General features: G+C 41.2%; 1 protein-coding gene across 1 annotated transcript in view; it reads right to left on the reverse strand.

Annotated features, from left to right (window-relative positions):
• Positions 1 to 695: 695 nt before the first annotated feature.
• The window catches only part of LOC310791568 (uncharacterized protein), a gene marked incomplete at both ends in the record, with an annotated part of 43,223 nt that continues 30,805 nt past the window's right edge, over positions 696 to 13,113 (reverse strand). The window contains 5 exons of the mRNA XM_083653235.1: positions 696 to 825; positions 4,360 to 4,479; positions 4,840 to 4,959; positions 5,353 to 5,475; positions 5,843 to 5,953. Of these exons, the coding sequence (XP_083509361.1) occupies positions 696 to 825; positions 4,360 to 4,479; positions 4,840 to 4,959; positions 5,353 to 5,475; positions 5,843 to 5,953 (604 nt within the window). The remainder of the gene's footprint in view (positions 826 to 4,359; positions 4,480 to 4,839; positions 4,960 to 5,352; positions 5,476 to 5,842; positions 5,954 to 13,113) is intronic.

Genomic DNA, 13,113 nt, shown 5'->3' on the forward strand with positions numbered 1-13,113 from the left:
CCTAAGGGATTAAATTATGAACTTTTATTGAATGTAATGCTATAATATGGCTTTTTTTGTGTATATTGAAATGCTTATGTTAAAAATTAGTCCATCTGTCCAGATTGGTAGGCCTACTGGTCTTACAAAACAGAAAGCATATAGCCTATTTAGGCCATGCAGCCTCTAAGTATGTTACTGTTTATCTTATATTGTCCCGTATTTTCTTATATTTACATTCTTTTTATTTATAATACCTTGAATATGGATGATGTACTTGTGATGTATTGGGCACTGTCTATGTTTTAATTCTAGTGCACATATATTCAAATTTTCCCCTGATTGAGCACTCAATGTAACCACTTCAAGGTGCTCAACCAGGTAAGGTCCTTCGATGTGATTGGATGATTGGTTCATGGGGGCATCCCCTATATGTATATATAGATGGAGTCAAGGCGATGTCGCCCATAATACTGATGAAGGTCCTAGTGACCGAAACGTTTAAAATCCAATAAATTTTCTCCTAAGAAGGTGAGACAGTGTGCAGGAGCTTTTCTTTATAGTGTGTTGCAAAATGCAAATGCATTTTACAATCCTTGTGTGTTAGAATTCTGAAAACGTGAGCCGTAAACGTGATCCCCCCCCCCCCCCCCCCCTCCACCCCACCATAGGGGCATGTCCCCCTCCCCCAAGACCTTCCAGTTTAAGCAGTCCTCTTACTTTGTGTCTGAAGGTCCAGGTTCATTACTGAACCATGGAGGATGATCTTTAGACCAATCACTCTTCATAGACAGACAGCTGGGTACTGGAGACTCTGCTCTCTGCCTGTGGTGCTGCAGCTGACCTCTGGAAACACAAATGTTTGATCATCATTAGTTGTAGTAAAGACACACAACAATGCATTAGCTCCACACACACACACACACACACACACACACACACACACAGACTCTTGGAATTAGTAGATATAGATGTGCATGAAATAATCGTTTGTTTCTGGCTAACATCATCCAAATAAACATCCATTATCTCCGCCAGGAGATTATGAGATTGTCGCTGTCAGTGCGTGCGTTCGTCTGTCTGTCTGTGCGTGTGTGCGTTGCTCTGTCTGTCTGTGCTTGTGTGTGTGTGTTCTAGTTTTGTGTGTTCTCTGTCTGGCTGGCTTCCTTGCTCACGGTTAAGTCAGAAAGAATGCAACCGAAACTTCCCGTTAGAAATTTCACAATTAAAGTACACCATTGCAACAGTCATCCGAAATACCCCAAATACAATAAAGAACACATTTGCATACAAACCTGTTTTAAATTAACGTAATGTTGTGGCTTCCAAAAGTCAATATGAACCCTTAGTGAGTCATGCAGTAATACATTGGCGCTCATGGCGCTTTTATTTTGAAAACAAAAGTGTCTAGCTTCCTTTTGGTTAGTATGGTCACATCAGATTGCTGCTGATTTCTGTTGTGGTTTGAGAACACTTCTCCTTCGCCTCCATTACGGACCACGGTACGTTTTTACCATTTTCACACGCTATTTCATCACTACATTCACTTCCGTCTCCATTTCAGGCGGGTACCCAGTGGTGTATATGAATAATTTGGCATCTTTACATACATTTTGGGGCAAAAACATCCAGACACGGTTTGCCAGCAGCTATCGCCTGCGGGGAAAAGGCTGTCTTAAACCGGATAACTTGGTAACTACATTGATCAATGGTGCTCACAACACATACCAATGTTGTTCCCTTCGCCCCACAGTCACAAATAATATGTGGTCAAATAATATTCAAACGACAGGGGTTACATTCATAATATTGTTGTTGGGATTGTATGTAATGTTCCAGCTGGCCAACTGGCCTACTGGCTAACACAGCAGGCCTGTGTTAGCTAACGTTAGCGTCATACGCTAACGTTAGCTAACACAGCAGGCCTGTGTTAGCTAACGTTAGCATCATATGCTAACATTAGGGAGTTTGCTAAGGCTTGCCACCGTTACATAACTGCAACTGAATGTGTAACGTTAACAGTGATTAACCACATGGTCCAATATAGATGCCGGGTCTGGAAATAAGTTTTGGTAAATAAACGCAAGGGCTACTATTTTAAGTTTTACGGTAGATGTGAATGAAATATTCATTTGTTTCTGGATAATCCACACAAAAATAATTGTTTTTAGAGCAGTGAGTAGTTATTTTTCTCTTTCCAGTGACTTTCTTTGATATGTTTACTACTAACGGTACCACATATGAACTACAGTTGAATAGATTCACTTCAATTTACAGGTCCGGTACCATGTAAATACATATGAACTACATTTGAATAGAGATTGCTTCATTTTACAGATCTGGTACCATGTAAATACATATGAACACAAAAATGTTATTGTATAACTATCGGTGCGATTACTACTGTGTAATTACTTTGGTGTTCATGTCTAATTACAAATAGTTCATATGTTGTTAGCAGTGTTGGGGTTAACGAGTTCGTTACTGTAATCACATTACTTTCGTCGGTAACGACACAACATGCAATTCTGGAATATTTGAATATTGGACAAAATGAAATGAAATGAAATGTAAACCATAAGAGAAACCCACATACAGCGGTGGGGTCTGTAAATAACCCTCGCAAATATAGCGTGTTTTAGTAAAGTGGGCACAGTGCGGTATGCTCCGTAATAATTGAATTGCAATCTGCCAGAAAACGCGCAGTAGCACCCGCCTTGCCGTCCTCTCTACAAAACAACCTTTGAGGGGTGGAGATACACACATTACGTCGACCCCAAGCAAGCAGCAAAAGCTTGCTTTTCACCAGGTAACATCAAAATCAGAGATGTTGATGCCTCGTACATGGTAGAGGAAATGTTGCCAGTTTCAACAGTAGAATGAAATCGCCAGCAAAATACAGATGGCAGAGAACGGACAGCCACCATCAGACAGGAAAGGTTTTGCAACCTACCTTATTACGATAGAGATTTGTGCTAATATATGGGCATATGTAAGGTTTAACGTTGTATTGTTAACTGACAAATTATGTGACAATGCATCTCAGGCGATGTTACGGAGTAACGCAAAAGTAATGTAACGAGTAGTGTAACAAATTACTTTCTCCAGGGAGTAATCAAGTAAAGTAAGACATTACTTTTTTTTAAAGTAATGTGTAATGTGTAATACATTACTTTTTTGAGTAACGGACCCCAACTCTGGTTGTTAGGGACCTGTAACACAAAGGGTTACCCATTGCCAAAATTTAGCCTAACTTTCAAGTGTTATTTAGCCCTCTCCCTGACAAGCTAGCTGCTAGCATGACATGGTTGGCACCAATGTATGCCTTAGGTCTTCTGGTTTCATATGATACCAGAGACTTCAGTCTAGCTTCAAAACTCAGCCTGCTACAGCCTCTGAAAGACAGTAACAGGAGAAGTTACCAATCGGGAGCACAGCGGGAGAAAGGATTAAAAATCGTAAGTGTTACAGGTACGTGTCCGATTTCATTGCAGCAACAGCACATTCCTGTAGGTTCTGTAAATTTGCCCGTTTTTAACCATAGCCACAACTCAACTTCTCGTGCAACCACTTGTCATATCTCGCCTTGATTACTGCAATGTCCTCCTCACCGGCCTCCCTGCCTCCGCTACTCATCCCCTTCAGCTCATCCAGAACGCTGCAGCCCGCCTGATCTTTAATCAACCCAAATTCTCCCATGTCACTCCCCTTTTCCGTGACCTTCATTGGCTACCCATCTCAGCACGCATCAAATTCAAGACTTTAGTACTGACCTTCAAGGCAGTTCACTCCACAGCTCCTCCATACCTACAATTCACGATCAAATTCCAAAACCCCCACCGTTCCCTCCGCCCCTCCACCAATGCAGGCCGTCTCGCCCCTCCACCGCTTCATGGATCATATCGCTGCACCTCACGACTGTTCCCACACCTTGCACCAAAATGGTGGAACGAACTCCCCCCCGCAATCAGAACCACAGAAACATTACCCTCTTTCCGCAAAAAACTAAAAACACATATTTTTAGATCCCATCTGATTCCCCCCTGACTGATCTCCTCATGCACCACCTATTCACTGTTTTTAAAACACTGAACTGTATACACTTGATATTTTGTTTCATCTGATTGTGTTATGAATCTGTTTTTACTATTGCTGTCTATTGTTTGCTGCTGGTTTTTTACTGTTTTTCTATCTGTTTTTATTGCTGTGCTGTACATAATCTCTGTACGTCGCTTTGGATAAAAGCGTCTGCTAAATGCCAATAAAGTAAAGTAAAGTAAAGTGTCGTGGCCCCCGTCATTCCTCTGCCCCCTCCCCACCTGCCCCACCCCCTCGCCCAGCTTGGAAACCACTGGCTTCCAGTATGAGCAGTCCTCTTACTTTGTGTCTGAAGGTCCAGGTTCATTACTGAAGTGTAGAGGAGCATCTTTAGACCAGTCTGTCTTCATAGACAGACAGCTGGGTACTGGAGACTCTGCTCTCCGCCTGTGGTGCTGACCTCTGGAAATACAAATGTTGGATCATCATTAATTCTAGTAAAGACACACAAACAATGCATTAGTTCCACACACACACACACACACACACACACACACACACACACACACACACACACACACGCACGCACACACACACACACACACACCCCGATTCTTATAAGTAGTTAGATGTGAATGAAATAATTGTTTGTTTCTGGCTAACATCATCCAAATAAACATCAATTTTGGTTGTTTTGTAGATCAGTGACGTGAGCAGTTGTTTTTCTCTTTCTTTGATATCTTTACTAGCTTGATTTCATAAATACAATCTCAATGAATCATATTCCATCAGGTAGGCTTCCAGTATGAGCAGTCCTCTTACTTTGTGTCTGAAGGTCCAGGTTCATTACTGAAGCATGGAGGAAGATCTTTAGACCGGTCACTCTTCATAGACAGACAGCTGGGTACTGGAGACTCTGCTCTCTGCCTGTGGTGCTGACCTCTGGAAACACAAATGTTTGATACATATCATCATTAGTTCTAGTAAAGACACACAACAATGCATTAGCTCTACACACGCTCTACACACACACACACACACACACACACACACACACACACACACACACACACACACACACACACACACACACACACACACACACACACACACACACACAGATTCTTGGAATTAGTAAATAGATGTGAATGAAATAATCGTTTGTTTCTGGCTAACATCATCCAAATAAACATCCATTTTGGTTGTTTTGTAGATCAGTGACGTGAGCAGTTGTTTTTCTCTTTCTTTGATATCTTTACTAGCTTGATTTCATAAATACAATCTCATTGAATCATATTCCATCAGGTAGGCTTCCACCATACACAGTCCTCTTACTTTGTGTCTGAAGGTCCAGGTTCATCTCTAAGGTCTGGAGGTAGATGACCTTTGGAGCGGTCACTTTTCATAGACAGACAGCTGGGTACTGGAGACTCTGCTCTCTGCCTGTGGTGCTGACCTCTGGAAACACAAATGTTTGATACATATCATCATTAGTTCTAGTAAAGACAGACAACAATGCATTAGTTCTACACACACACACACACACACACACACACACACACACACACACCCGCACCCGCACCCGCACACGCCCCCCCCCCCCCCCCCCCCCCAGATGCAGGTCTTGACCGCAGATAGACAGGTCCTGACTTGGAGAGGAAATAGTCACACTCTTAGCTCCACAACTACCTCCACAGTGTCCTTATCCTAGAAACGTAAGACCCAAATAGCCTGTATAGTGAAGAGCAATAGCCTCATGGTGAAAAGGAGCAAGTATTAATTAAAACATGAACACAGAGTTATTGTGATAGTGAGAACAACCTACTCCTTTCCAGAAGAAGGGTGGTGTGGAACATCAGTAGAGCCATGCTCTGAGCGCTCACTCCTCCTGGACTTATAGCTGGGCTGAGGAGAGCCTGGACTCTCCTGCTGGACCCTGGTACACAGAGAGGAGGCAAGTCAGACAGACAGTGGACAACCAGAGACAATGACAGTGATGACAACAACAACAACAACAACAACAACAACAACAACAACAACAACAACAACAAAAATACAAATACAAATAAATAAACAATAATAACAATAACAATAATCATAGTCATAATAATCATAATCATAATAATAAATATAGCCGCAAGCGGCGATGACGGGGTCCAAGCAAGGTCAGTAAGGATGTAGTGGTCAGTAAAGGGTGATGGGGTCAGTCAGGGTGTTGTGGTCACATAAGTACTTGTGACTTGAAGTAGTACTTGGATAGAAAGCAGTTTTTGTGTACAATTTCCCTTTAAGTATCTGGACAGAAAGTGGTATTTGGGTAGAACATACTGTAAATACGACAAGTACTTCTCTGGCTCTGCAGATACATATAAGATGGTCTACAAAGTTAAACACAACAGTCTGGATAGCTCACTTGGTAAAACTCATGACTTATGCTAACTAAAGACCATTGCGGCTCAAAGTTCAAACCCCACGTGGGATGAACAACTTTCAACTTCAGACAGTTAAGTCAGTAACAGTAATTAAAACCCCACATGTTGCCTCCTTATTTTGCGGTGTTTCATGAACTTTTTCAATATCTTGGAAATGTTAGCTGGAGATTGCGTGGCTGTGTTCAAGAACGTGTTTTGCAACAGGAGAGGTTAGTTCTTGTCTCATGATGGAGCTTTTGTGTTCTGAAATCAGAATTTTCAGTTGTCATTGTGTCTTTCCCACACACACATCAAACCATAGGGCGTAGTGGCGTCCACTACAGAAGGTTGATGGGTTTTATCCCTGAAATTGCTTTTGGTGACTATAGCCAGCACCCTGCATGGCAGCTTGTTATGCAGTCCATTTACCATTAAGGACATTTTTGTATTACACACATAATGCACCACTTTACATTAAAAGTCTGCCCTGAATGGAGGTGTTTGAACTAATTGGTGTGGGTTGTGCTGTTACAATGAGCACATGAGTGACAAGGATAATTCAGATTGAATTCTATTTTTGGACCTTTCACATCTGAAGACACAATAATGTATCGGAATGTTTTTCCTCTCATATATCTTTCAGTGACGTCCAGGACTAGGCCAAATCACAGCCGATTTGGGGATCATTTAGACATCTACACAGGAATGTCAAGATGACGTCGAAATATGACGTTACCATGAATAGGCATATTCAGTTATTCTGCTATGTACACAGTGTGTATTCAGCAGCGTTATACATAATTATATCCAGATTAACCTTCATTCTACATTATCAAAAAATAAAACAGTTACCTGGCCGTGGTTTGAACCCAGGACTTCCAGCTTTGGTGTCTGCTACTCTACCGCTACACCATCCTTCCACAGCAATGACAAGGCATGGATGTAACCTTATTATGGCATAAACTTGTTTTTATTAAAATGTGGGTGTCAAGTCTTTGTGGATCGGGCATTACTGTGTGACATCTAAACCAACTATGTATTATGCTACAGCAGATGCAGAACCCCAAAACACATTAACCCCACCCAAAATGCTACATTCCAACTTACAGTAGTAGTAGTAGTAGTAGTAGTAGTAGTAGTAGTAGTAGTAGTAGTAATAATAGTAGCAGAAGTAGTAATAGTAGTAGTAGTAGTGTTGGTAGTAGTGGGAGTGGTAGCAGTAGTAGCAGCAGTAGTTGTAATTGACCGGTTAATGAGTTGTGGGCAATTTAGTGTTGGCGTGTGTTTCATTAAAAGTTTTGAGATTTATCATTTCAAAACGGTTTCACGTATCCAAAATCCTTTAATAACTTTAGGTCGGGGTAGTCTATAGATGACCCAGAAAAAGTTTTGTGTGATTTGGCCAAACGGTCTAAGAGGAGCTCGCAAAAGTAGGTTTTTGATCAAATTCAAAATGGCGGAAAATCTAACAGACAGAAATGGGCGTGGCCTAGTAGGTTAGATGCACGATGCTCCAGGGAAACCGGTAGATGTGGAATTTTGATTCTACGGCTCGTGGTTCAGAAGTTATTGACCGACAAACGTGAAATTGGCTGTTATAGCGCCACCGTCTGGTGGATTGGTGTAATTTTTTTACTCTGAGTAGTGGGTGATGTCGTGAACCTGTGTGGAAAGTTTGGGTGATGGGGGGTGTATGGTTTCTGACATCCACACACTTTTAGGGCAGGAAAAGAACAAAAGCAAATACACAAAAGTTTAGACATTTATAATTTCAAAACGGTTTCACGTATCCAAAATCCTTTAATAACTTTGGGTCGGGGTAGTCCATAGATGGCCAAACGGTCTAGGAGGAGTTTGCAAAAGTAGGTTTTTTGATAAAATTCAAAATGGCGGAAAATCTAGGCACACGCAAATGGGCGGGGCCTAGATGGATAGATGCGTATTGATCCAAGGAATCCCTGAGAAGTGAAATTTTTAGTATAGGACACACGGTTCAGAAGATATGGACCATAACGCGAAATGGTCTGTTATAGCGCCACCATCTGGCCGATATGGGTCATTTTTTGTTTCTGAGTAGTGAGGCACATTTACAATCTATGTGCCCAGTCTGGCTACGCTGAGCATTACAGTTTCTGCTGTACATACAGTTTTACCGGAGAAGAAGAAAAAAAAAAAAAAAAAAAAAAAAATCGGAACAGATACAATAGGGATCCACGCACTTCGTGCTTGGACCCCTAATAAAACCCTGGTACACTGAGACAAGGCAAGTCAGACAGACACAGCAGGGTTGGGTATCGTTTGGATTTGAAAGATTCTGATTCTGCTTATAGATTCCAGTTCTCGATGATTTGCGATTTTGATTCTTTGAGGGACGGGCTCAAAACAGGTCACATCCTTATTTCAAAGAAATAAGGATGTTAAGGATGTTAAGGATGTTATTTCAAAGAAATAAGGATGCCGATCCTCTTTCTTTGATATCTTTACTACTAGCTTGATTTCATAAATACAATCTCATTGAATCATATTCCATCAGGTAGGCTTCCACCATACACAGTCCTCTTCTACTGCCACCCCCACCGTCCCCCCATCCAGACTCAAAACCTTTGGTGACCGTGCTTTCTCCCGTGCCGCACCCCGACTTTGGAACTCCCTCCCCCAGACCGTCCGAGACTCTCCCTCACTCCCCACTTTCAAAACCCCACTTAAAACCTATCTGTTCTCCCAAGCTTACAACCTCCCCTACCCCTGACCACCTCCTCCAAACCATCACCCTCCGCCCCCCCACCTGCCCCTCCCTCCTGTTCTCTTCCTCTCCTCTGCTTCTCCATACAACCTTGCCCTGAACCGCCACTGTTATCTGTACCTGTCCCCTGTATCTGTTGCCTGTTGCCTGTATCTGTTGCCTGTGTCTGCTGCCTGTTGCTTGTTTCTTGTTTACTGTTAAGCGTCTTTGAGTCTTGAAAAGCGCTATATAAAATAAATGCATTATTAAAAAACGTTACTTTTAAAAACCTTGACACAAGCCATATTCAATCATTCATATTCTCAATTAACATGTTTTTGGTTGCTGTTATTATAAGATTCAATAATAATCTGCTCCTTCTTTTTTCATTCACTGTGAAGAGACATGAAGGAAGTAAATCTATGGAACAACAGGCAGCATCACAGTAAGTCTTACAGTCCAGAAAGAGCACTAGTGTAGGTTTAGAAGACATTCAACTCCCATACAGCCACAGCAGCAGCCGGGCAGACTCGTTGGTTTTACTGGCACATTACAACCGATGGAACTGATATAAGCAGAACTGAAATGCAACTCCGTCCCCTTCTCTTTTTGGGGCCGGTGTGCAGCATGCATTTTAAGCAATTTAAATAGTCGAGTACTCTCCTGCTATTATGAACTAGTGCTCGAGCACTCGCGCGGGGGGCGCGGGCTGTGTGATTACTATGGTAATGACTGAGCAGGGGTAATCTGCTGTGTATGGGGCTGTTCACACATAACGTTTGCATTTTTGCATGGAAAAAGCGCTACCTGGAGCATTTTTTTGCCAGCAGAGGGACTGACTGTGATGATATTAGGTGACGCTAAGCTAACATCATTCTAAAGCCTACCTTTAGACAGTATCTCCGGTTGGAGTAGCGCTTTGGAGCAGACAAGTTGTGAAACAAGCGAAGGCATTTGATTTCCAATACATGTCCATTGTTGCTGAATATTGATCACCATGATGCGATTGTCTCCCAAAAAGTGATTCTTTCTCCACATTTCTTGTGACTAACGTTATGGGAAACGACAGTGTCAGTAAACTAGTGCAACATTTTGAATGAGTTTTATCGGGCGTGCGCTATGAAGAAGCGTGCTTCTCATTCGGGAGAATATCTCCACGCAGCTTTTTTCGGGAAGAGCTGGAAAACTTTCAAAATAATGTTACTTAAACAAAAGTAAATAGCTTATTGATGCACGTTGGAGGAGAACAGGTATTTCAATGAATGAAGCAGCAAACCTTGTATCAAAATACTCGTTGTGATGTTATATGGTGTGAAACTGTGGCTGTAACGCATTACTCAAAATAAATAAGGTTACAATAAGCGTTTTATTTTGAAAGCAACAAAGCGGATGACGTACTAGTACATTCTGGCTGACTTGACGCCCGGCCACCAAAGCGAAAGGCTCAAACACATCGAACCTGGCTAAACATCTTGCCGACAGGCACCCCGACCTGTTCAAAGAGTTTAAAGACCGACAGATTAGCGAACGTGAACGATAAACATACATGCCCTCAAATAAGTCCAACGAGTATTGTGTGACAAGCGAACTTGTTCAGATCATCAGATGACTGCATACCATGTACAATATTTAATAACACTATGGGCCTCAATTCCAGTGTTATTAAAGCTTTTACATGGTAAGCAGTCATCTGATCTCACCTATCCTAATATTTACAATAATCCCAATTATTAATGATATACGAATTCATTGTAAAAAAACACCTAGCCTACACGTATGGGGGGGGGGGGGGGGTTGTGAACACACAATAAGCCTACATTTCAATAGCCTACATTTATGTGTGAAAATAATATATATTACTAGATTAACCATAAATCTGGCACTTCATATTAATGAAGCTTAAACCCAGGATTATTAACCCACATAGGCTACACTACAGCACAGGCACACTACACAAATGACTCAATACACCTTGGCAGAGTTCTGCACTTTACTGAGCACACCGGCCCTATGCCAGGTTTCGACCTGGCCTTGTTTTACTTTACGGGTACCCGTTGCTCTGCATTTTGGATTTGGTTCTAATTTGGAACAGAGATTTGGTTCCCAATCCTAAACCACAGCAGCAAGTGGATAACCAGAAACAATGACAGTGATGACAACAACAACACAACAACAACAACAACAACAACAACACAACAACAACAACAACAACAACAACAACAACAACACAACAACAACAACAACAACAACAACAACACAACAACAACAACAACAACAACAACAACACAACAACAACAACAACAACAACACAACAACAACAACAACAACAACAACACAACAACAACAACAACAACAACAACAACAACAACACAACAACAACAACACAACAACAACAACAACAACAACAACAACACAACAACAACAACAACAACAACAACAACACAACAACAACAACAACAACAACAACAACAACAACAACAACACAACAACAACAACACAACAACAACAACAACAACAACAACAACACAACAACAACAACAACAACAACAACAACACAACAACAACAACAACAACAACAACAACAACAACACAACAACAACAACAACAACAACAACACAACAACAACAACAACTACAACAACACAACAACAACAACAACAACAACAACAACAACAACACAACAACAACAACAACAACAACAACAACAACAACAACAACACAACAACAACAACAACAACAACAACACAACAACAACAACAACAACAACAACAACAACAACAACAACAACAGCAACAACAACAACAACAACAACAGCAACAACAACAACAACAACAACAACAACAACAACAACAACAATAACAAATGGCTGCCCCATTTCCACTCAATGTTTTTTCTTCTGTTCTCTGTAATGTGTAATTTTTGATGATCTAAGAATTAAAATTCTGCTACTAGTACTCATAAGTCTAGGAATTCACTCTGGATAAGATAGAGCCATTTCAAGTTTAAAGCTGGATTTATGTCTTAAACAGCTTAAAGAAAATAATAAGTAGATGAGTTTATATTTTCTGATGTGCTTTGTTCACCCAGCTGCACACACACACACACACACACACACACACACACACACACACACACACACACACACACACACACACACACACACACACACACACACACACACACACACACACACACACACACACACACACAGTGTTTCAGGGATGCGGCTCTAACACCAGAGGGCGCCAGAAGCAAATTAGGAAACTACTGTATAAGAATGTACAGCCCTAAACTCAATGAAACTAAAATCTAAAACAACACGTAGCCTAAAGATTAAGATTAACAGATAAAGTAGTGTTGATAAATAAAGGTGTTGACCTGAAGAAACAGCCTATAAAATATAACTTGTATCAAAGTTGTATCAATGTCTGTGTCAGAGGAAACAGGAAGTAGCCTAGTTTTTATGATGACATTTCAGCACATTGTCTTCTTCAGTGAAGTAAAAAGCAGCCTTCTTGTCTTGATTAAAGTAGGCTTCAAAGCCTTCCTGCTATTGACATGTTCAAACACGGCCCTGTTCACACACTGTCACAAAGAGTTGTGTTCACAACCAAACACAAGCTGCATCTGTAGCACTGTCTTACAGTCACACAACACCGTGTTTGTTATTATAGCCTTACTGTACAATAGCATGGGAGCGTTACAGAACTCCACTCTGGAACCTGCTTTCACTTGATTGCATTTTCAGGCCCCAATAATGTAAACAGAAGGCCCGACATGACACAAGTTTGCCATTTTATGCAGGTCGTGTAAACTAGGCCCAGACCAGTCTAGTCAGCCTCACCTAGGCCTAGATTAATACAGAATACAATATCATTTTACAATAATAAAATATCATACAATGTTACTGTACAATAACAGAGTACATTGTTACTGTACAATAAGACAGAATACAATGTTACTA

Source organism: Poromitra crassiceps, assembly GCF_964638095.1.
Source record: "Poromitra crassiceps genome assembly, chromosome: 16".
Taxonomy (NCBI): Eukaryota; Metazoa; Chordata; class Actinopteri; order Beryciformes; family Melamphaidae; genus Poromitra; species Poromitra crassiceps.